Raw genomic sequence first — 24,525 nt, forward strand, 5'->3', positions numbered from 1 at the left:
CGGGGATTGATTGTGGGGCGTGTGGGACCGGCCCTCCGAGGAGGGGCAGAACTCCTTCGCGCCACCCCCTCTGATTGGCCTGCCCCGATTCTTTCCCGCATGCACGTAGGAGGGAATAACAACGGCTCCCACGTGCACCGCACCAAAAGAAGGAAGTCAAGGAGTTGCGGGGCGGGGGAAGTGTGAGCGCATGCGTAGGCGCATGCTCCGACTGGACTTATTTTTTCCCAGCGGCGGTTACCCGGTTTATCCCCTTTAGCGTGTCCCTGGCTGCTCCTTCTCGGGCCCAGGTAAGAGATCCTTCCCTCCCTCCCTCCCTCACCCCCCTTCCCCCCCCCCCTTCCCGCGGCGAGCTCGGCCACCCACTCGTTTCAGCGTCGCCCCTGACGACGTCCATCCATCGTGCTCCCCGCAGGTAGCGGTGCGGGGGAGGCGCAGGACCTCGGCGGGCCTCGGTTTTCCCATCTGCAGGTGGAGGTCCGTCAGGGTCTGGAGGAGGGCCCGGCTCCCCCCCGCGGCGCTGCGCTGGACACCCCGACGTGCCCGCCCTTCACCGGAGATCCTCTTTGTTAGGTGCCTCGCACGCAGTAGGCGCTTAATAAATGCTTTTTTCCTTCCTTCTCTTCTCCTTCCTTTTCTTTCCTCCCTTCCCCCCTTCCTTCTTTACTGCCTCTCTTCCTCCTTCTCTCCCTCTCTTCCTCCACCTCTTGGGGGCGGCCTAAACCCCCACCCCAGTTTCTACCAAACCTCCCCCCTCAGCCTTCATGAAGTGCCTCCTGGGTGCCCAAAGTAGCCCCTAGGCACACATTTCCGATCAGCCCTCATTCAGTTCGCGCCTGCTGTGGGCCGTCTGTCAGTTTAGGAGGAAAAATAACCAGGAGGCGGAAATATACATGTGGCCTTAAATGTCTAACCAGAATTATTCTGCCTGCTGCTTTGAAGCCCTTTTCTTCTGGTCCAGTCTTGGAGAAATGAATGAATATTAAGTGCTTACAATGTGCAGTGCACTGTATTAAGTACTGGGGATTTAAATGCAAAAATAAGGATTCCTGCTCTTAAGGAACCCACATTCTAATGGGAGGGAATACATATTATTTATATGTGTCTATATGTGTATATATATTTATATGCAACCATGTGTGCATGTATATATATATGTGTGTGGGTGTATAGATATGGAAGAGATTGGCCTAATGTGTATGGTATGTTTGTCATTTTGGGTCACAATCACGATGCCTCTGTCCAGCACATCTGATTTTGGGTATTTCTTGATTTGCAGAGCAGTTATTTATCTTCTGGTGGAGGGAGGAAGAGGGAATTTCCTCACTTGGAGTTCCCTACTCTAATGGAATCACAGATCTGGACAAAAAAAAAAAACCCTTAATGGTCAATGGGCAGTTTATCATCCTGATAGATCTCTGAATCTTGAGGGGTTAAAAAGCTTGCCTGACTTTTATACATTCTGGGCCATACAGGAAGACACTTTTACAAAGTCACCTGGAGAGCCTGAAGCAGGGCTGATAGAAGAGCTTAGACTTTTCATCTTATAGGTACTATATAAGTGTGAAGACAAGTCTGATGGTCACAGTATAGCACCAATTAACAATTTAAATTGTTAATTTAAAAAAAAATCAGGCTTTGCTGCTGACAGATCTATACATAATGAAGATGGCTTGTGAGCTAGGTGGAGTCTTTATTCTGCATTTTTGTCAGCAATGAAACCTGTTTGTTTTGGTGCTATATTTTTGACAAGTGAAAAAAAAACAGTCTCCCTCCAATAGAAATCTTTGGGTTTAGGGACTAAAAATAGGACTATTTTTTAAAACATCTTTCACATGATTGTTTTCCTGAAGGCTGTCGAGCCAGACTGTAGTGAGACACTTTCCCCTTTTTTGTGTTTGAGCAGTATACACCTGCCCAGAAGTGGTGGCAGTCTTGTTATCCATCAAGTCAAATGTTTATTAGTTGTCTGTCCCGCATTAGACACTGTCTATATCTATAGATGAGCAACAAATGGGTTTTTTCCATGGAAATGTGTTAATTGAAACAAATAAACTGTCCCATCTGCACTTATGTCTGTGTGCACCAGTCAACCAAAACTAACCATCTGACTCTCTAAGGTGGTTTACTTTTATATTATATGTCATATAATAAATATTATATAGTATATATTATATTTACATATGTTCTTAACAGAACTCAGGTTATTCCAAGCAGTGACATGTTTGAATCCTGCCAATAAGATTTGTTGTTTTATCTCTCATTTCATTAACTGCACAACCAATACCCTCTGTTAGGGTTCAGAATCCTATATCATTTCAACAATAAGCATCAGTAAGTCATACAAGAGTGAGACAAAACTACTGACTCCTAAAAGACTTGGTAAACTGCTGATAGAAAAGCCGAAGGTGTACTATTGTGACAAAAACCTGCATTGCCTATAAAGTCTATAATGTGTGTTAAGTGCAGCAAATGCCAGTGATAGTTGTTTCTTGTATAGTAACTGGTCAGTTTCTACTAGAAAAATTATTTCTTTTTTTATAGTGAAATTTTAGAGGACTCCTTACCCAATAAAATATCCTACTAAACATCTTAATGAGCCAACTTATTCAGGAAATAATGGTCATTTTAACTGAATTTTTGATTTAACCCATTTACTCATGAGTCCCAGATCAAAGGGACTCTGCCTGTATAGCTGCTTCATCTATAGCTGCAACGTAGTTTGAAAGAAAACTTGTAAAAAGTTCTTTCTAGCTGTGGCTTAATCTAAACAGAATAAGCCTAGAACGCATAAAGATGTTTGTACCTTTATTAGTTAGGTACTACTTTGTGACTTCACATGTTGATGATTAGCGTATAGTAATAGAATTTTGTTATTGAAGAATAAAGTTTTTCGAAGTGAAAGGCTTTTTCTTTGTCTGAAGGCTTCCCATAGGCCACTTTTGGGGGAAGATCTTTGATCATCTTAAAGCAGTATCCAGGAGATTGGCAACTTGCACATTATTTTGAAAAATCTCAGTTGCCAGTAACTCACTTAGAAAGTCACTTTTAAGGTCTTCAGAGTGCTTTTCTCACACTCCTGTGAGGGTGAGCAATTGTTAAGCTGGAGAGTGAGGAATAGGATTATTACACCCATTTTACAGAGGAGGAAACACTGTGAAGTTGTGATTTGCTCATGATGAAACAGGTCTCTTGGGCCAGGTCCAGTGTTCTCTACTACCATATACTGTTAGTCTGCAGTAGAATATGAGATTGAAGGTAAGGACTTGGGTTTTTGTCTTTGTATCCACAATGCCATGCACATAGTAGGTGTTTAGTAAATGCTTATTAACTTGAAGATTTTGTAAACTTTCATATTCAAATTGTGCCATTTTGTGGCTCATCTCTCCAAAATAAAAATAAAGCATTATAAATTGACATCTACAATTTAAACATGAAAGGAAATGACATTTTCAGGGTAAGTGTGAATCGCGTAATTTCCTATGTCATAATTTTTCTTAGAATTAGGGTTTAAACCACTCTACTTGCACTGATCTTGTGTGATCCTGTGAGATAGTTTGATCCTTTATGTTTGATATCATAATTGCCTCCTTGGCAACTGAATCATTAAATTGTGATCTCACCAAATATTTAAGCAAATGATTAATAGGGGTATGAAGATGATCCTTTACTAAGAAAATACCTCCAGTATGTCCATTATGATCTTTTAAAAAGCCAGGGAATAATTTTCATACCGGAGAGCAGAACTAGTTAAATATATGTATTAATTTAATAAATTAATTAAATTAATTAATTAATTAACTAGTTAAATATGTATTTATTTATTAAATTACTTAAAAAATAAAAGGTGTCAGAAACACTTTTTTAAGGTAAAGTCATCCTAAGTAGTTTTTTGAGTACCCAGTGATTTCTTTGATGTGAGTACTTTCTCCATTGGTGCAGATTGTACGCCCTTAAATTCTTCTTCATCCCCAGCGATTCTTAACCGTGTCTGTAAATCCTCTCGAGGGCATCCACTCAGGGTTCTCATTGGTGGGGGGGGAGTAGGAGAAGGGCTTCTGGTTCTTTTAATGTGTTGTAGACCCTACCAGTGCAGCAGTCAGTTTGTGTATCTGTTTGCTAGCCTTCACACTAGCTACCATAACTGGTCTGCTTCCATTTCTGAAACATGTATGCCCTGTGTAGTATCTTATTTTGAAGGAATAAAAATGAAAGATGTGAACTCACACTGACTGCAGTGAGAGATCTTTACTCAATACAGTAATAGATACTGTAAATGATCAACCCAGAAAGCAATGGGACTGCCCGATCACTTTGCCTGTGTTTGTGAGCCAGCTCCCTACTGTTCACATAGGGGTTGTCAGGGATAGAAGATACTACTGGGTAAAGAGGAAATGAGTGACAGAGAAGTGGAAGGAGATACAAGACAAAGAGATTAAGGAAAACAGGCTAGTAGCTGTTTATTAAAGAAGAGGGAAAAGAATCATCAACAAGTCAGCAAACATTTATTAAACACTTATTGTGTCCAGTCCCTGTGTTAAGTGCTAGAGATATAAAGGCAAAAACAGTGACTGCCTTCAAGGTTCTGTTGGAGAAGACAACATGCACACAGCTGTGTACAGACAAGATTTATGCAGAATAAATTGGAGAGAATCTTAAAGTGAAGAAGGCATGAGGATCGTGGAGTAGCCTGGCAAAGGCCTGTAGGAAGTGGGTTTTTAGTGGAGATTTGAAGGAAACCAGAATGTGAAGAGGAGGGAGATCATACCAGGCATGGCAAGCAGCAAGTGAAAATGCAGAGTTAGGGGGATAGACTGATTTGTGTGACGAACAAGGAGGCAGTGTCACAGGATTATAAAGTCTAAGAAGCCTGGAAAGGTAGGAGGGGCTTTGAAAGCCAAACAGAGGTTATTATATTTGATCCCAGAATTAATAGGGTACCACTGGAGTTTATTGAATGGGGGAAAGGGAGTGGAGAACATCACATGGTCACATCTGCAATTAAAGAAAATAAATTTGGTGGCAGAGTTTAGGAAATCAACCAACAGCAGGCTGTTCCATTGTCAAAAGTGTGAGGTGATGAAGGACCTACCCCAGGTAGTAATAGTGTGTCAGGACAGGAGACATAGAAAAGTTATGATGGTAGAATCAATCAGCAGGACTTGGCCACTGAGTGGCTATGTGGGGGTTGGGAAGTAGTCAAGGATGGCACTAGGCTTCCAGCCCAGGTGACAGACTGGTGGTGCCCTCAATAGTAATAGGAAAATTTGAAAGATGGGAAGGCTTAGAAGAAAAGCTATTCAGAAGTGGCGAGTTTAAGATGTCCATTAGACAGTTGGACATGCCAAACTCTGGAAGTTAGGACAGAGATTCTAGTTGAATAAATAGATCTGAGATTCCTCTACATAGAGATGATCCTTAAGCCCATAGGAGCAAGTGAGATCACCACACAAAATAGTACAGAGAGAAGAGAAAAGAGCCCAGAATAGAGCCTTGGACTTGGCCTAGAAAGGAAACTGAGAAGGATCAATCAGCAGGGAGACTTGTGTCATTAAAGCTTAGAGAGAAAAAGCATCGAAAAAACGGTGATGATCAAGAGTGTCAGAGGCTGCAGAAAGAATTGAGAAAAGAACATTAGATTTGGCCATTAAGAGATCATTTCATAGCTTTGGATTTATGGTAGAAAGTAAACACTAAGGGTAGGTCCTTAAGGAAGGATGAATTTAGGTGCAAAAAAAAAAAAATTAAACATCCAAAGTCATTCTAAGAGATGTAACTCCCTTAGCTAGATCACATAGTAGCTAGTCAGTTTCCTTATTTTTATGAGGAAATGAGATGATAGGTATAAAAAATGCTTTGAGATCTTCAGAAGAAAGGTGATGTGAGAAATGTAAAGTATTTTTCTCTTCTTTTGCTCTTTGCTTTTTTTTTTTTTTTAAGGAGGAGGGCAGGGCAGTGGAATTAAGTGACTTGCCTAAGGTCACACGGCTAGCAAGTGTTAAGTGTCTGAGGCTGGAGTCGAACTCAGGTCCTCCTGACTCCAGGGCCCATACTCTATTCACTGCACCACCTAGCTGCCCCAAATGTAAACTATTTTTAGTATTTATAAGACTTTCAAAATAGTATTGTATTTTAATATGAGCTTTAGTTGGTTCTTATACTGGAGTCAATATGTCACAAGGCTACTGTTAGATGTGTTAAGTAGGACAGGAACGCTACAGCACTTTCAAATAGGACAGTTGCATCATCTTTGGAAGTCAAAAAGATCTAAGCTTTCTGTCTAGCTTTTAAAAGCAGAATGTTTTCTGGAAGGGAAAGGAGGGAGAAATTGTAAAAAATGTTCTTTTTCCTCCTGTCTTATAAGACTGAAGCTAGATGAATTTCAGGCCAGAGCTACGGTAGTCCTATTTCCTCTTATCCATTCAAATTAAAAATAACTTCTATATTTCCTGGTTAGGCCTTTGTGCTTTTCCTGTTTAGAACAAAAATTTTCTGCAAACACTTTGATTTGGGGAGAAAATTCTATTTTCCCAGCCTTGAAATCAGAATCCTGCGTGCGGTTGTGCAGTGACAATGCTGGGCCTCGGCTTTATGCAAGCTGCAGAGGCGATCTCTGGTCTGACTGTTCTTTTATGGGGCTGCCTTGTTTGGAAGAGCCAGTATGGTTATTTTAAATACAGCTTCGTAGGAAGTGATGAAGAGAATCTGAATCTGAAGTGCTGAATATTTCCCTGAAAACCAGCCCCCTCCCATCAGTTGGCTTTTGATGCCATCAGCTGGTCATTTTTGTTTCATCTTAATACTGCAGCATCGCCCTTCCTGCTGGTTCCACTTCATTCATGTATTAGGTTTATATGATGTTTTTTTTAAAGCTTATTGGAGCATAAGAGGCAGTGTAGCCTAGTGCGCAGAGAGCCAGCCTCAGAGCCAGTAGAACCTAAGTTCCAGTTCCACCTCTCTCAGATTTGGAGCAAGTCCCTTCATGCCTCAGTATTCTACCCCAGAGGTGTCAAACACACAGGCAGGTAGCCCACAGCACTCCTGAGCCTGGAACCAACTTCAAATGAAATTGGTAAATATTTAACAAAACATAGATCATATTCATGTTATTGAAATCAGTGTGTGCCCTCAGGGGTCCTCAGGTGGTTTGTTTTCTCTTTTAAGTTAATCTGGTTCCACTGCAGTTTGACACCTCTGCTCTGCACCGTTCTCAGTGCTACAAGTAGCAGAGGCCTTCTTGACCCTGTATTGGCTCACTAGCCCGGATCCCTTCAGTAACGACATCATGGAAGACATCATAGATCTTTTAAAAGCAAATCCTCCCACAGCAGCAAATGGCAGCACTCTCTGATGTCACTGTAAGAAGTATGCTGTAGTTGATGGAGAAAAAAAGCCGCTCATTGCATCAATGCTGTTTTTATTAAATATGAGTAAATAACTCATATACCCAACCCAGCTATTGAAGTTCTCCTGTCAAAACCACTCAGTCTAGCACGATAATGCAGTGGTGGCCTTATTTTTGTCTGTCTTTACTTGGCCTCTGACTAAATTTTAAATTTTACATGAACTTTAAATAAATGTTTTGACTTTTTTCCATCAGTCTTTCTTTCCTTCTCTATTCCCTACAAACATTAACTGATTTGACCCCATTACAATCTCTTGAGCTTTCCTTGGTCCCCAGCAGTACTTTTGATTTATTGTGGACATGACACAAGGCACTGTGGAAAGGCTGTTGGACTTGGGGTTAGAAGATCCTGGTTCAAGCTCCAACGCCTACACGCAGTAACTTTTAGACTATTGGGAAAGCCACCTCGCTTCTCAGCACCTTCAGTTTCTTCATCTGGAAAATGAGGATTATAATTCTTATACTGCTTACCTTTTAAGATTTTTATGGACAAAGTGCTTTGTAAATCTTACCTAGTAGTTGTCATCATTTTGGTCCTAAGGACTTGTGCAAATTTCTGCAGAATCCCAGTAAATCCCAGAGCCTGCCATAAGGAAAACAGCCTGCCACTTGTGGGAAGCTATTAAATTCTGTGTTCGTGTCTTGAGTAAAACTTTTTTTCTCAGCATTTTGTTTACAGTTGAAGTCAGTAGATTTATTAAGTGCCCACTATGTGCAGATGAAGCCCTGGCTTCAAGCCTAATCTAGCACTGTACGTGGCACAGTAGGTACCTGATAAATGTCCATTGCTTGATCTCTGATACATAGTTGGTGGGTACCTCTTCTCAGAGTTGCTGGCAGCTCTCAGAGCCTGTACATCGCAGAGAAGATACTGACCTGCCTTCATCCTGCACTTCTATATGTCAGTGACATTGCAGGTCCAGTTCCTGTCCCCAACACCGGGTGTTTCTGTAACACTTGATTTCAGTAAAGATGCCCATCCCCTCTGCTTTGGAGGCATTCCTTTCTACAAAGGTGTGGGACGTTTTTATGAAAAGTTGAAGTTAAAAGAAAAGATAATGTTTTACCTTTTGAAGTAACTACTGTTGGTGATGAAATGTGTACAAAAGGCTTACTCAGCAAACATCTGTTAAGCACCTCCCTATGTATTAGACACAGTGTTAGTTCTTGGAGAAACAAAAATCAGACAATCTTTACCCTCATATTGTGCATAAAAATAAATATAGGACAGGGAATAGGGACTGGACCTGTAATTTGATTGGTCTAGGTCAGTGCTGTCAAACCCCAAGGGAATATTGACTGAGAAAACCATGAATGAACATTCTCAGTGTTGGTTATTTTTTTATCTCTTTTGTTATTTATTGTATTTTTACTTATTTTGTTAAACATTCCCCAACTACAATCTGGTTCTGGCTGTGGACCCTCGGTAACTCTCTTCCACTACCAGTGTTGGTGGGTGGGCACGTTCTCTGCAACTGACAGCCCTCAAGTTACCTGGAAGCAGGTGAGAGCGGCCACAGAGCCAGGATGTGGCAGAGCAGAGTTTGAATTAGGTCTTGGAGAAGGTCAGCTCCCTATCTCCTAGGCAGCATTGACTCTCATGTGCAAAAGAAAAGCTAGGTAATTTGGGGGGGGGGCCCTCAGGATTAGAGGATAGAGCTGGAACTAGGCTTTGAAGGCAGCTAACCATCTGAATGACAGATGAGGAGTGCATTGGGGGGGGAGGGCATGGTACAGCCTGTGGAAAACCCAGGAACCAGGAGATAGAGTAGCCTGTTCAGCTGGACTGCATGAATGATGGCAGCATATAATGAGACTGGAGAGATAGGCTGGAGCAGGCTTATAAAGAGCTTTAAATACCCAACAGAGTAGTTAGGCTTTGCCTCTAGAGGTGACAAGGAGCAGGGAGACTAGACTCTTCCAGCCCTGTATAGCTTTCTCCCTTTCAAGAATAGTGAAACGAACTGGAAGGCCCTGCTTCCCTGTGTCTCTAGCCCAAGGTTTAAAGGCAGTGGGTTCCATCACCAATTCAAGTGTGTGGTCCATCTAGACCATCTTACCCATGCGCCACAGTTCTAAGCCACTGACATCGTAAATTTAATGCTTGGTTGTGGTTCCAGATAAACTTCTTTCCTAACAAATAACAATTCTATCATGAATAATGTCATACTGAGGTCCTGCTTTCATTTTTTCCAAGCATCCTTGCAGATAAGTATACCAGACGGATCAGTTTCAGCCTGCAAATATGAGAAATAAAACCAACATTCTTTATCACAGAACCAGAATGTTAAAAGCCCAGGCAAGGTAAAAAGGGCCAGATTCCGTAAGACTTTCTGGAAAAGGAAGACCAAATGTGAGAAGCTTAAACCTAGACTAACGTCAGCTGTTTTCTGCAGCTCATGTGTTCACGGATGGGGGCGGGGGGTGCTGGGGAGGAGGAAAGGGTGTTCATTAAGAGAAGATGCAGGTAGAAGACCCACTCTCACTAAAATCTGCCACACGGAAGGTAGGAAATGGGTCAGAGCTGCCCCGGGTGTTGGTTTCCTTTACTGGTGCTTCTTTATTTTTCCTTTTAAATGTCACTAGGAACAAATGAGCTGCTTTTATTGTTCCCTAAAGACTCTGGGCTCCCTCTGTGAGTGTCACAAAAGCCAAGATCCAATCAGGATTCTTCTTTTAGGCTTGGGGAAGTGGAGCCATGGGCGTGTTGGTCATTTTTAGCAGCCCTTGGAGTCAGGCCACGGCTCCAGAAGATGCTGGGAGTGCCTACAAGAGTCTGATTGGCTACTAGAATTAGCTGCCAAACAGAGCAGCCAGTCAGTGAACACCGGGGACCTTCCTGAACTCCAGTTGGGTGGGAGTCTTTCCAGGGCATCTGAAAGCACTGAACCAGGACAAAAAGGTGGAGGCTCGAAGAAGAAACACAGTGGGTTAGTCTAGTGAGCAGCTGATAAAAGCACTCTCGGCTCCCTCCTTTGTCTGCTAGGTTCACAGCCTTGTCTCAGAGTTGTTTCCCCTCTTTGTTAGTGCCCTAGACTCTCCACTGTCCTGCCTGCTCAGATTTGCTAAGGGGGCGGAAGAGAAGCTGCAGAAAAATCAATAGTCCTGTGTTCCACATCCAGCCTCAATCAGAGACAAGTAGTTTTCACAAAGAAACCTTGTTCCACAAGGAATATTTGGAGAAGACAGTACAGAATGAGCTGGGGGAGGTGGGGGGGGGCAGGGTAGAAACAGGAAAGGTTCCCAGCATTCTTCTAACATGAGAGAACCCAATCTTATCTACATCTTCATGTGTTTATAGTGGACACTGTCTTTCTTGTGGAAGTTACAAGAAAATGGCCATGCTGATACTACCCACAATGCCTCACTGGCTACTTGATCCAGGCCATCATGATGTCAGTTTTTCATTTAGCTTACCAGCTTATGAAAAGCTTCAGTCAGTTTAGTGAGTCATCTTCATTTTCATTTGGCTGTCGTTGGATTGTATGTTGCCTCAAAGGTCTTCTCAGAGGCATGGAATCATTTCCTCTAATGTCCTAATTAGCATCCCATGGGACTAGCCCAACTAAAAAGAAACCGGTTCAGACCATTATAATAGCCACACAAAATGATAATAGCATTGGTATACCTCTGTGCTTTGTATTCCTTATCTAATCAATGCAGGGACTCCCTCCCCAGTGTAGACTGCAACCCTGCGTCATCCCCTTATCTGTTGTGATGGGCCCTCCACCGAGAATCAACCCAACACGCTGAAGGTCATATTCTGTTCTTTTACTGTTTCCTGGAACCCAGCATATGCTTGGGCTATTGAGCTCTTTTCAGCTGGCCCACCTCCTCTTCCATTCAGCAGCTGCATTGGCACTTAAAATATTCAAAACCTCCTTACTTTTATCATTACAAGAGCTAATTCCATCAATGAAGGCACAACCCTTCCACAACCTAGTTGATGATTTTTGTTGCCAAAAAAAATCACCCACTACTTTGTAGCCAGTCTGCTAAGTCTGAGATTCGAAAAGCTGGTTGGTCCTTAGATGATAGACAGCACCTGTTACCAGGCCTGTACTTGGCACCTTTCCAGTTTAGTAGAACCTGCCAAAGCATGTGCCCTACTGGCATGACATCATCATAACTGACATTTTCCATAGCACTTCAGAGTTTGCAAAATGCTTTAGAGTCCTCTCATTTTAGCTTCATAACAGTCCTGTGAGGTTATGGATACTATGTGTATCTTCCCCATTTTACAGATGAGGAAATTGAGATTCAGGTGAAGTGACTTGTCATGGCCACATAGCTAAGTGTCTTTGAGAGGCTTCCAGACTCCCAAATCTAACATTCTCTCCAATATGTCATACTGCCTTTTTGAGAAGCCAGAATCACCTGTATGTCACAAGCTATGGGAAGACTTTAGTTAGATGTTGACTTGATGCTTGAAAAATTCTTTGTAACATTTTCAATCTTGTTTATTTAGCAAACGGAGAATAGAAGTGCTGCCCTCTACTCATTCAAAAGATGGCATTAGACTACCACAAATGAGCAGAGGTAAAGAAAACGTTAAAATCTATATATTTACCAAAGAAGCATTGAAAACATCCCTTCATGTTTCTTTTTTCTTCCTTCCCAGCACTGGACACAGGAGAAATGGTCTCCAGTCAGTGAGTGCTGCCATTCAGAACTAGAACTAAAATTCAAGAGGATAGAAAAGCTCAAGGATCCCAGAGCAGTCCATCCACCTTGGTGGTGCCATTTTGGTTGCCTTATGAGTTGGTTAAAGTTGCCCTCAGACTTCAGTACCAGTTGCCATGAACCAGAACAGAATGGAGGCTTCAGATTGGAAAGGAAGCCCTTATAAATTGTGGACGTAATAGTTCAACTGAGAATCCCAAGGCATGAGTCCAGATGGCACCTAACAAGCAGTTGGCTACTTTGGTAGTTTTCCAAACCCAGGCACTTACTGATGGCTTTAGAGCAATTAGTCTCCCATATAGCAGTAAGTGTAATCACATATATCTGTTATTAAAATAATTGCCTCATGTGTTTTCATACTGAGGAATGAGTTAATCAAATATATTTCAAAACTTGAGTGAATCTGTATGCTTTTATTGGGATAGGTACTCCCACCACTGGTTCTGCTACAGATGGATCCACCCTTGGGGGGGAGGGGGAGTTAATTAATTAAATGTATTAAAATTTATGGGTGTTTCTCACTTTTCTTTTTTCTTCATTGGCCCTTATGTTCAAAGAGGATGTTAGAAATGCAGTTGTGCTTCACATAGACTAGGTTGGACCATGCTGTTTTTCTGCTCAAGATGTTTTAGGCTAAAACATAAAGGCCTGTTTTTCAGACTTTCAAAGCCCTTTATAGTCATCCTCTGGCCTATTTTTACAGACTGATAGATATCACATGACTTCTTGTCACATACGCTTTACTTTGGCCAGTTTGGTCTGTTTACTGTTCCCTGTATGTAACATTCTTTCTCTTGCCTCCATCCATGCCTTTGCATTCTAGCATATCTAACATGGTCTCTGTCTTCACCTTTCTATCTTGGAACCCCTGCTTCCTGCTTTTTTTCGCCTTTTTTAAAAATTTAATATTTTTCCCAATTACATATAAAACCTTTTCAATACTCATTTTTAAAATATTTTTGAGTTCCCCCTTTTTCTTATCTAGTTGTAATTCTTATACATGTCTTGCTGTAAATCCCAGCCCTTACCACAGTGCCTGGCACATAGTAAACAATTAATAAATGTTTGTTGGGGGCGGCCAGGTAGCACAGCGAGTAAGAGCACCGGCTCCAGTGTCAGGATGACCTGGGGATAGAATCCAGGCTCAGACACTTAGCACCCACCCAGAAACACCTGGCCATGTAACTTTGAGAAAGTTACTTAACCCCAATTGCTTAGGGGTGGCCAGGTGGCTCAGTGAGTAAGAGCACTAGCCCCAGTGTCGGGATGACCTGGGGATCAAATCTGGGCTCCGATACTTAGCACCACACCCAGAAATAACTGGCCTGTAACCTTGAGCAAGTTACTTAACCCCGATTGCTTTAAAAAAATAATAAAAAAAATAAATGTTTGTTGATTGATTGCTCTTTTATGGAGAATCTGCTCAGTATGCCAGAGGCCTTCCTTTTAATACTGTAAGTTCTTGTCCATCTTTTATCCCTCACTTTTGACATATGGTGGCCAACCATGTTGTTGATGTTTTGTATTAAACTGCAAGTCGTTGTTGGCTCAATCACCAAGCACTTATTGACGTCTTCAGAGCAATTTCTAACATACCAGTAAGCATAATCAGATACGTTTGTTAATTAAAGTAATTACCTTATGTGTTTTCATACTGAAGAATGAGTTAAATATTAAATAAATATAAATATCAGAAATATTTCAAAAAATGCTTTAAATGGATCTGTATGCTTTTAAGTTCAGTCAGTCACCAGACACTTACTATAGGCTAGGCATTGTGCAAAACACTAGGCATACAAAGAAAGACCAAAACCCAGGCCCTGTTCCTCTAGGAGCTCGCATTGTCATGAGGGATGTGACATGCAAGCAACTACATGCAGAAAAGATAGAAGTGGTGTGAATGGGAGGTGATCCCAGGGGAGAGGCAGGAGGAGGTGGAGGTCTGGAGGGGAGGACCTTGCAAGCCTGGGAAAAGCTACAGCATCAGTACCTATATGGAGGGTCAGGTGCAGGGACAGCCAGAAGGCTGGCTAATGGCTAACTGCCATTGGACCATAAGACTGGGCAGGGGTATAAAGAATCAAAAGGGGAAGGAAGAAGGGCCAAGATGTGAAGAGCTTTGAAAGCCAAATGGGGTTTTATATTTGATCCTGGAGGTAATAGAGAGTCACTGAATTTTATAGATGGGAGGACATGTTCAGACCTGAATTTTAGGAAAATCACTTGGCAACAGAATGGAGGATGGACTGGAGTGGGGAGAGAATTATGGAAGGAGACCCACATACAGCTTCTGCAGGTCCTCCAGGGGTGAAGCTATGAGTATGTGCCACGCATTCTGCCGGCCGTTTGGGGACATAAAGACCTGTGAAATAGTTCCTGCCCTCAGGAAGCTTATATTTCATTAGGTGAGCAAATATGCAAATATATATAAGATGCAGAATGCAAGACAACTTGGGGAGAGCACTAGCAATTGGGGGGACCAGGGAAGGCTTATTGTAGAAGCTGGCACTTAGGGAGCCTCGAAGGAAACCAGGGATTCAGATTGTTGGTCATATGCTTCTGCCTACTTACACCTACCATGCATTTTTGGTATCTCTGAGTCACCTGCAAGAGTAATGCTTCTGAGATAGCATCACGGAGATGGGCTTTTGTCCCATGTGCTCCCCCTCTTTGTATCAGGCCCAACTCACTATCCACCGCAGCACCTGACTCAGGAATGCAAATGGAAACTCACTGACCCACAGAGGGCCATGTCATTTTTTGGTCTGATGTGTTTTCATCAGCAAAGAGAATTCTTGGTATGGAACTTCCTCTCCAGATCATCAGCTCTTCTGTGACATCCAGACCAAGGAGGCTGCTTGGGTCCAGGAAAGGTGAAATGCCTTGCCTTTGTTCATTTGTGTATATGACAGAGCTGGAGATTGAGCCTAGGTTTTCCTGACCCAGCGGCCATCTTTGTACCCTCTGTGCACATTCATAATCAGCCTTATGTGTGGTTGTTAGACTTTTTGTTTTTAGTGTGGGTAGTTGGACCCCATGAACTAAATGTTATCTGCTTTTACTCTTTAATCCAAGCAGGGGATCTTAGGTGTACTTAGAGTGTCCAGGTGACATCTCACAAGTCTGCTTTTACAATCAGCACCCTTCTCAATTTCACTGGAAATGTTTGGCTTATCTCTGTAATTGATGCCTATCTGCATTTGGCCAGTTTTCTGGGAAGGCTGTGTTCTCGAGAAGGAATTGAAATGACATCAGCCATCACAAGCTTCTCTGTTATGTGTAAGGAAATCATAGATTTAGAGCTGGAAGGGCTTTACAGGTCATCGAGTTCAACTCCCTTATTTTACAGATGAGGAAACAGGCCCAGAGAGGTGAAGTGATTCCAGATCACAGATAGTAAGTGAAAGAGTCGGGATTTTCACCCAAATTTTCTGACTTCAAATCTGGTACCCTTTCCTTTGCACCAGGCTGCCTCTCAGTCCTATCAATATAATTCTACATGAGCCACCACCATATCTAACCCCCACCCCATTCTACAGAGCTGTTATTTAGAAGCTTGAAGTCACATTTAAAACACATTTGAAAAAACGGTGGAACACAATATACGACTGAGAAGACATTGAGGGAGATCTTTTACCACTTGTATTTGAAAATTTGAACAGTGAGCTGGACCTAGTACAAAGAAGCCCCTTACTTCCTACAATTATCCCATTATATTTCACAAAGAAGGCCCTTGGGAACAACATGTTTTCTTCATACACCAAATGTCTAACTAGGAATGCCAGGGGGATTATAGATCTTGAGAACAATTGGCTTATCTCTGTATGAGACAAATGAGAACCGTTCTGGGGGTGCCAGATGAGCAGATCCAAGATACTGTCCACTCTGACTTCTCCCCCATTTTGCTACTTCATCTGCATGGGTACGCCTCCCTGCAGTGCACGTCCTTATCCTGGGCCATGCTTGTTCATGCCTTCCTGTAAATCCTCCATTGGACCAGCCAACCAGCATACTGGGGACTGTCTTCTGGACACGTGACCAGCCCACATCCTTTTACTGCTCTACACCTCTCTGATGATGTGTTTGGGCCCCTTTCTTTTCAGTTCATTGTTGGCAGTCTTTCAGGCTCTCCATTGTCTCTTGTGAGGTCCACAATTTCAGTTCTTTGGAAAGTGAATGAGGGAAGGGGAAAAGTTCCATTTTATATAGCACCTACTATGCACCAGGAACTGCGCTGATAAGTGCTTTAAAAAATTGTATCATCTGATCCTCAACAACCCTTCAAGGCAGGTGCTGTCTCACTCTTTTTATAGTTGAGGAAACTGAGGCAAGTAGAGGCTAAGTGTCTTGGCCAGAGTCACCCGGCTAGTAAGCATCCGAGGCCAAATTTGAATCCAGGTCTTCCTGACTCCAGCAAATACTGAGGGAAAAGTTCGTGGTCATTGTTCAGTCACTTCAGTAGCGTCTTCCTCTTTGCAACCCCGTTTTGGGTTTTCTTGACAAAGATACTGGAGCATTTTGCCCTCTTCAGCTTGTTTTATAGATGAGGAAACTGAGGCAAATAGGGTTAAATGACTTGCCTAGGGTCACACAGCTAGTAAGTGTCTGAGGACAGATTTGAACTTGGGTCTATCCAGCGCACCACCTAGCTGCCCCATAGCAGCATTACTGTCATTAGAAGCACAATTTCCCAAAGCAAATTCAGCTTATTATATTTCATTCTGGGCCTCCCTCAGGTGGGTCCTTACCATTAGGAGTATCTATCCAGCACACGTGCGTGTACACACACACGTGTGTGTTGTCACTTCTAACTGCATATCTTAGTTTGAGCAATAGCTGCTCTTGGACTTTTGTATGGATAATAAGAAAAACTTTTGAGTGATTCAGTATCTCCTTTAGGAGACACTACAGTGTTCTGAAGTTCAATAATATCAGCACAACATCCGCCTCAAGACGAGCATTTAGAGAAGAATGTCCCCTTCTCTAAGGGGATCCTTACCTTAGGACTGTGCTGGACATCATTCATGACAGTGGCAAACATCTCCCTGCTTTATAATGATTTGATATTAATGATCACAGGGTCCTGTCACCTCTTCTATAATTTTAACACATGAATAGGAGACGTATTGTGGAGGCAAGCCTTCAAAGAAATGTTTTATTCTGTTTTTTATAGACACCAAACAAGTACAATAGGGTCTTGTGTTCTCTATACCTTTGAGTCAGTTGTGTAGTTCTAAAGATGTGATTTGCGTAGAACATCATATGGGAAAGCTTGCCTGTTCCCTTCTTATACCTTCATCAAGGATGCCCTCATGGGGCCATATATATTATTCTAATAAGGGTTTTTTGTGTAGAGATGGCAGAGTACCATATAGATTGGTAATTATGGCCATCCTCCTTCTTGGGGAATAACTATAGGGTCTGTAATTATTTTTGCCAAGTATTTTGTGTCTTTCAGAATTCTTGAGAATCGATCCTTCAGAATCCTCAAAACTGTGTCGTCTCCAGCACAGACCTCTTTATTTCAGTTCAAGTTCTCTTTTTTTTTCTTTAGTACTCTTTCTACTTCTGCCTGCTGCAGTAAGGATGCTTTATAGTCCAAAAGATGGGTGGATTCACTGACATTGGTGAAGAGAACTTATAGAAATCTACAGATATTTCTCATTTTTTCTGTTGTTCTCCTTCCATTTTCATCCATAAATGGCTACAGGATGATCTGAATTAACTGACTCACTTTCTGTTACCATGTTATTCCCTGTACTGTACTCAGTGTTTCATGAAATAATACGTTTCATAAGCTTCTACCATCATCTTCCCTAGGATTTTACAAACTAGTTCATATTCTGAAATAGAGTTGATATTGGCTGGAGACCATCTTTGCCAGATGAGGTGGTGTCTAGGCTCTCGTGATCTCCTCAACACAATAACTCATTTATATATGCTAAACTTCCCAGGGAAATGGTAGGAAAATTAATTTGATGTCTGTTCTTTTATCTACTTCCCAGATTTTGGCATCAACATTTTGTTTCATGGTTAAGGTCAAAGTTGCCTTAACTGCTGCCCTACTTCCATATTTCTGTTCTTCTAAATAAATACTGATTTTGATCATAGCTAAAGTCAGTGATCTGACTGTACAAAGCCTGGTGATTCCCATTTTAGCTGCCAATTGTTTCTTGTTAAAAGAACTCATTCCATTTTTGTGATGTTACTTGGCCCAGCACCTCTCAGCTCTTAAGGAAGAACATTCATGAATACAGGTGCAAGGCTTCAAAGTCCCCAAGTCTTTGGCCTCTTGTTTCTTGCTCCTTACCCGTGCTTCCCTGTATCCTGGAGCACTCATCTTTATTTTTTTTTTGCCTTTTTGGAGGGCAATTGGGGTTAAGTAACTTGCCCAAGGTTAACACTCATCTTTAAAAGGAGAGGATTAGACCAGGTGACCTCAGAGATGTCTTCCAGCTCTGATACTATGAGCCTAAGTTCAGATGATCCTTATCACAGTAGCAGACCTTCCTATAATATTATAAAGCTTACATAGTGCTTTGTGAGGTTTCCACCATCCCCTCTCTAAGCCCACCTTTCAAAGTCACTAAATCTTTTTTCCAAATTTATTTATTTTAAACTTCAATACAAAAACTTAAGTGCATGATAAGAAAAGGGGAAAAAAAAAGAATTGCCATGTGTACAGCAAAACTTAAGAAAGGATTCAGAATGCACAGCAATAAATTTCCATTTCAAGAAAACCTAAAAAGTGCCTAAATCTAAAAGTTTTCTTGATTTAATTTGGATGTCTTTGATTTAATTAGGATCTTCTTAGAACTATGTGACATCCTCACCCATTGGCCCATACACTACAAGTTTCCTCGCGGACTTTTGGAAAATGCTGACCTGACTTCCCTACCACCATCAAGATCAAATACAGAATGCTCAGTTTTAATGTTCAAAGCCCTTCATGACCCGGGCCCTTCCTACCTTTCCAATCTTCTTACACCTTCTTCCCTAGCACATAATCTTCAATCCAGTAACTCTGGCCTCTTGGCTTTTCCTTAAACAAGATATGCTGTCCCTCTGAGACTGTGCCCAGTTATTTGTACCCACATGTCTTCCCTTAGAGACTGACCCTGAACTCAGAAACTTTTTTTGCCTTTGTATCCCCAGTGTTTTGCACGATGCTTAGAACCCTATTGTAGTTTAGTAGTCATTTTCTGTCATCTGACTCTTTGTGATCCCATTTGAAATTTTTTTTTTTTAAGCAATCGGAGTTAAGTAAGTTGCTCAAGGTTACACGGCCAGTTATTTCTGGGTGTGGTGCTGAGTGTCTGAGCCCGGGATTCGATCTCCAGGTCGTCCCAACACTGGAGCCGGTGCTCTTACTTGCTGTGCTACCTGGCCGCCCCCCGTTTGAAATTTTCTTAGCAGAGATACTGGAGTGATTTACCATTACCTTCTCCATTCCATTTTACAGATGAGGAAACTGAGGCAAACAGTGTTAAGTGACTTACCCAAGTCACTTAGCTAGGAAGTGTCTGAGATTAGATTCAAACTTGTACCTTCCTGACTCCTGACCCAGCGTTCTTCCACTGTGCCACCTAGTGCACATTTAATAAAATATTGGTCAGCTGACTGGCTGCAATATGAGATGATCAGATGTGCCATGGAATGATGTAAGCCATTCTTCTGTTAAGCAGCAACTTTGTTTCGGTCTCTGACATTTATAGCAAGAATGTCAAGATCGTCACCCTTCAATCCTTGCAGTAGTCTACAGGTTGGTTACTTAGTACCAGGTGAGCTCCGTTCCCTCAACAGGACAACAGCCCAGTCACTGTTTGTGATCCTTCTAGAACTTCCTCTTAGCATCTCCAGCCGCTGTCACGGTGACATAGGATTAGGGAGACATTGAGTATTTCCTTGGTTTCCTGGGTAGCCATGGCCACAGAAGGCAATATCCAAGTGGCTAGTGGATGGTTGATTTAGCCTGTGAGCTTCAGGTTGGTTCTCAGGAATCTTCCCAATGGCTAGAACCACACTCAGAGCCTTTCCAGAACAAAGGATCAGAGTCTTCAAGGACCGAGGGTCATCACTACACCAGAAGGAGGAACTAGGAAGGGACTTTGTGGAGGTCCACCATTCTGATACAAAGAAATCATAAGGAAAGCCTTGAATGGGGAGAGAAAACCCTAACCCAGGGGTGAGGATCTTCTAGGTTCGGCCTTTTGAATGTGTCCAAATTTTACAGAACAAATCCTTTTATTAAGGGTCTAACCCTTTTGCTATTCTCTGCCTCCGGTGAGCTTGGGAGAAGCCCCTGGGGTGATTGTATATCTATGAACCTCAGATTATTGCCAGCTCCACCTTCGCCCCTGAATTACTACCCAAACAATAACTCAGCAGCTCACCATTTAAATAGTTTATTTTAAATGAGAAGTTTAAAAAAAACACCAACAACCCTGAATTCTGTAATTATAACAGCCAAATTTGGCTCCAGATAAGGAATGACAAACTGCACCAACGTCCCTTCTCTGTAAAGGTGGAGATTATCAATCAATAAACATTTATTAAACACCTACTGTGTGCCAAGCAGTGTGCTAAGCACTGGGTATACAAAAAGAGACAAAAGTGGCCCTTGCCCTCAAGAAGGTTACAGTCTAATGGGGGGAGGGGTAGACTGAGTATAGAACACGGCAAATACTGTCCCACTTGGCTGATTTGTGGGTTGGTTTTGCTGAATTGGTTTTTCCCCTCTTAAATTTTTCATTACAAAGTGGGGTGGGATATATTTGGAAAAAAGGTGATGTAAATAGAAAAGATGAATGAAAGAATGAAGAAGTATTTGGTGCTAGGGATAGAAATAGAAAAGCGAGACAGCTGCTCCTCTCTAATGAAGGAGAGGGAGATGAACAAAGCCCACTGATCTTTAGGGTACCGAGGGCAAAACAAATGGTAATGCATCTCAAAGGCCACTTATGATGCCATTTATAAGCAGACCATTGACCTGGGGAACACTGCTATTCCCAGGGCTCTTGGGCCTAGCGACCAGTTAGTGACTGTTGGTTTTAACAGGTGGTGTTAGTAATACTAAGAATAGTAGGCCCCTGTCTGTATAGCCATTGTGCCCCTCCTTGATGGCTGCAAGCAGGAAAATAGGGAAACATGGGCTCTCTGAGAGTTCCCTTCCCCAGATACAAGCAAAACTGAGCATTTTTTAAATAATGTATTGTATTGTGTTTATATATAAATGTGTATAAATAGAAGTCTAATTGTGTGTGTGTATGTAGACTGTAAGCTCTGTGAAGGCTTGCACAGATTGTACCTTTTCTTAGAAGTAGGAGCTTTCTGTGTGTTGTACCTGGTGTCCAGCTCAGGGTTTTACACATATGGCTATTTAGTAAATACTCGTTGATTTGAGTTAATACACCTAACAATAATTTAATACCCCTGACAGGAAGTGCCAGCCCCATCCTAAAAGGTTTTTAGAGGGAAAAGATACATCCCATCCAGCCTTGTCATACCAGTGAAATTAACAAGTAACAGTCAGGTGATTGTCATCAATTGACAAAGATGTCAGTTACAGAGTGAGCCAGAGCGGCCACATCTGGGGCAGGGCCGTGTTCTGGCTTTAGCAGCCCACCAAGGTTCCAGTCCCATGCTTAAGGATTGCTGAAGGAGTAGTTAATATATGGTATTTGTGTACTGGATGTAAAAGCCACTTTCTTATTTTAAAAATTCCGGTGATATTTCTGAGTTGACCCCAGTTCCATAAGCCTTAGAGTTCCTTTTCTGGAGGCAGTATGGTTACAGTAGCTGCAGCCCTGACCCTGCTCCCCCCCAAGTGCACAATGCGAGCCCCTTGCAGGAGAGCTTTTGGTTCTGGGTTTAAGGACGTCATCATCCCAGTTTGTCATTTTCTACAGCAGGCAGGTTCATAGCTTAAGAGCGAGCTGGGAGAGTTCTGAGAAGGTGGGCAGTCTTAACCCCTTTGGATGTCTCTGGTCAAGCCCCTCCATTACTTATCTGATCACCCTCAGAAGGAAAGGGTAATTCTTTTTGAAAAACAAGAAGGGAAGCCAGATGGTCTAATACAAAGACTTGAAGTTAGGAAGGCCAGGTGGTCTAGGAGGAAGTCTGCTGGGCCTCAGACATTTACTGGCCCCATCCCTGGGAGCAGAACTATGCATGGGCTTATTGTCAGACTCAGCTGATTATTGCTTTTGTTGAACTGCTCCCCTCCCCTCTTTTCTCTCTTTTCTGTTCTTTGTTACAAGCAGTGACCTCTGGGGAGAGGAAAGAAATATTTGGAAATGAAGGTGAAGTGAAAACAACAGATTTTTTTTTAACTTTAAAAATAATTGTAAATATCCTTATTAAGCAAGTATACTTGTTCATGCTGATGGTGTATGCTTGGTAGTAGAGTGGCTATCTCACTGAACTTGAAGTCAGGAGAAACCGAGTTCAGATCCTGCCTCATCACTTCCTACCTCAGCCTCAGTTTCCTTGTCGGTAGAATGGAGACCCTAGCCCCTGCATCACACGTTGTGCAGTGGTTTGTACACTTTAAAAGTCCTATATAAATGCCAGTGGCTATTATTATTAAATATCTAATAAAGCATTTCATTTTTTAACTTAAAAAGAGAGAAATGTCATTATTTATAAGCTCAGGCTTCCCTTTACTGGGAACCCGAGGTCTTGGTAGTTGGGTGTTTGTTTTTTGCAAGCCTGAATCCAGAGAGCATCTTGTCAAAATGTGGTCCCATTGCTCTCTTTTCTCCTGCAGATTCCTTTATGAACACTTTGGGCTTCACTTACCTTCCAGTCTCACTGAGCAGATTCAGTGCAGGGCTATGGAGGTTCTGGCTGTGGAAGAAGCCTTCATTTTTGGTCCCCAGGACAGGAGCTTCTGGGCCCCAGGTGGCAGGCAAGACAGATTCCCATGTCCTCCTTCCTCTGGATGAAACCGACTTAGAAGAGCAGTTTGTGAAAGGACATGGGCCTGGCGGCCAAGCAACCAACAAAACAAACAATTGTGTGGTGCTGAAGCACATCCCATCAGGCATCGTGGTCAAGGTAAGTAAGGGAAGGGGGAGAATTGTCTTGAGAGGAGGTTACAACCCCCAACGGCACGAGGAGCTTTGGCTGGCAAAGCTATCTCTGCCTTAAAAAGTGGTGAGGGTGTGGCTGTCCGCCAGTTCATGTGGGGAATGTAGAGACGCCACCTGAATGTTTGTGCCTTAAAGCCCGCATTTGATGGGCCTTCAGGGATGCGGCTCAGGGTTTAATCCATTCCTTGGCCTAGGCCGTGCTCCAAGTGGGGCGTTTCATGCCTTCTGCCACAAGAGGGCGCTGCAGCAATCCCAACTGAGCCGTGATTCACAGAGGCCCCCACCATCAACTCAGCCCGCATCCCTGGTGTTTGGCCCCTGTCCAGGAAGCCTTCGACCGCCCAGAGCCGACTCACAGCGGATGGGGAGGCCCTTTGTTTGGCTCGGCCTTCCACACCTGCATTTGTGTGCTCTGCCAGGCAGATCGCAGCCCCTATACTGACTTAGCCAGCTAAGAAGTCACCAGATCCTGTGACAGGCTGGCAAGAGCTTGGGGCCCTGGCAGACCACCGGGCAAGCCAGGGCCCTCTCTGCACTACAGCCTCTCCATCTGTAAGCTGAGCTCAGGCTCGATGATGTCCAAGGCCCTCCTCACTGTCCTGCCACAGCTGCTTAACAAAACACCCTTATGTTTTCCCAGTGTCATCAGACAAGATCAGTTGATCAAAATCGAAAGCTGGCAAGAGAGATTCTGCAAGGAAAAGTGGATCTCTTCTACAGAGGAGAAGACAGTCACATCCACCAAGTCAAAAAGGAGGCAGAAAAGAAGAAGAGAGAGAGGAAAAAAAAGGCAAAGGAGACCCTGGAGAAGAAGAGACTGTTAAAGGAGCTAATGTTAAAGGAATCAAGGCCTGAGGCCCCACTGCCTCGAGAGGAGTGATGCCGCAGGTGGGGAAGGGAGGGGAGAACAGGGGCAGCGGGAGCAGCTGGTCAGTGGCACAGCCAGAGCCCTCCCAGCCGCTCCCAATAAACGTCTGTGGACAAGCTCCTGAGCCCCGTGTTGTTCCGAGCTGGGGCCCAGTCAGTGGTCCCTCATCATGAGCTGGGAGAAGTAGAAGAGTCGCTAGTTACCTCCAGGCCAAGTTAAGAGAATGAGGAGGAGGAATGACAAGGAGAGAGTCTGAAATGTCACTTGCCCCTTTACTTACTCTCTTAGCTAATGAAGGACAAGCAGGAGAGAAAGTCATAATACCTTGCCGAAGTACCTTCTCAGACCCCAAAGGTGTATGGCTGCCCCAGGACCCCTGAGCTCACAGCCTCACTCTCCATTTGGTTCATCTCACCCCACATGGATTATCCAGTAAGAGTCACCTTATAATTGTGTTCTAGGCAAGGTTAGTGGCT

General features: G+C 42.9%; 1 protein-coding gene across 2 annotated transcripts; it reads left to right on the top strand.

Annotated features, from left to right (window-relative positions):
* The first annotated feature begins 140 nt into the window (after positions 1-140).
* On the top strand, positions 141-24,167 carry MTRFR (mitochondrial translation release factor in rescue). 2 transcript variants are annotated; one of them, XM_069081542.1, is made up of 4 exons: positions 163-290; positions 11,874-11,944; positions 22,857-23,146; positions 23,822-24,167. In XM_069081542.1, the coding sequence occupies exons 2-4, from the start codon at positions 11,935-11,937 to the stop codon at positions 24,059-24,061; spliced, it is 540 nt and encodes a 179-aa protein (XP_068937643.1). In that variant the 5' UTR covers positions 163-290; positions 11,874-11,934; the 3' UTR covers positions 24,062-24,167. The 2 variants fall into 2 exon arrangements, with proteins under 2 accessions (XP_068937644.1, XP_068937643.1); XM_069081543.1 differs by lacking the exon at positions 11,874-11,944 and having other exon boundaries at positions 141-290.
* Positions 24,168-24,525: the final 358 nt, after the last annotated feature.

This window comes from Petaurus breviceps, unplaced genomic scaffold, assembly GCF_028583685.1.
Source record: "Petaurus breviceps papuanus isolate PSGF00001 unplaced genomic scaffold, PetGlider_PUasm1.0 99, whole genome shotgun sequence".
In the NCBI taxonomy this organism is placed as follows: Eukaryota; Metazoa; Chordata; class Mammalia; order Diprotodontia; family Petauridae; genus Petaurus; species Petaurus breviceps.

What these genes read in the sequence shown, in the direction of transcription:
- MTRFR (XM_069081542.1), top strand. An exon ending in CATCAGGCATCGTGGTCAAG is followed by an intron (nt 23,147 to 23,821) that starts GTAAGTAAGGGA and finishes ATGTTTTCCCAG; the next exon opens with TGTCATCAGACAAGATCAGT.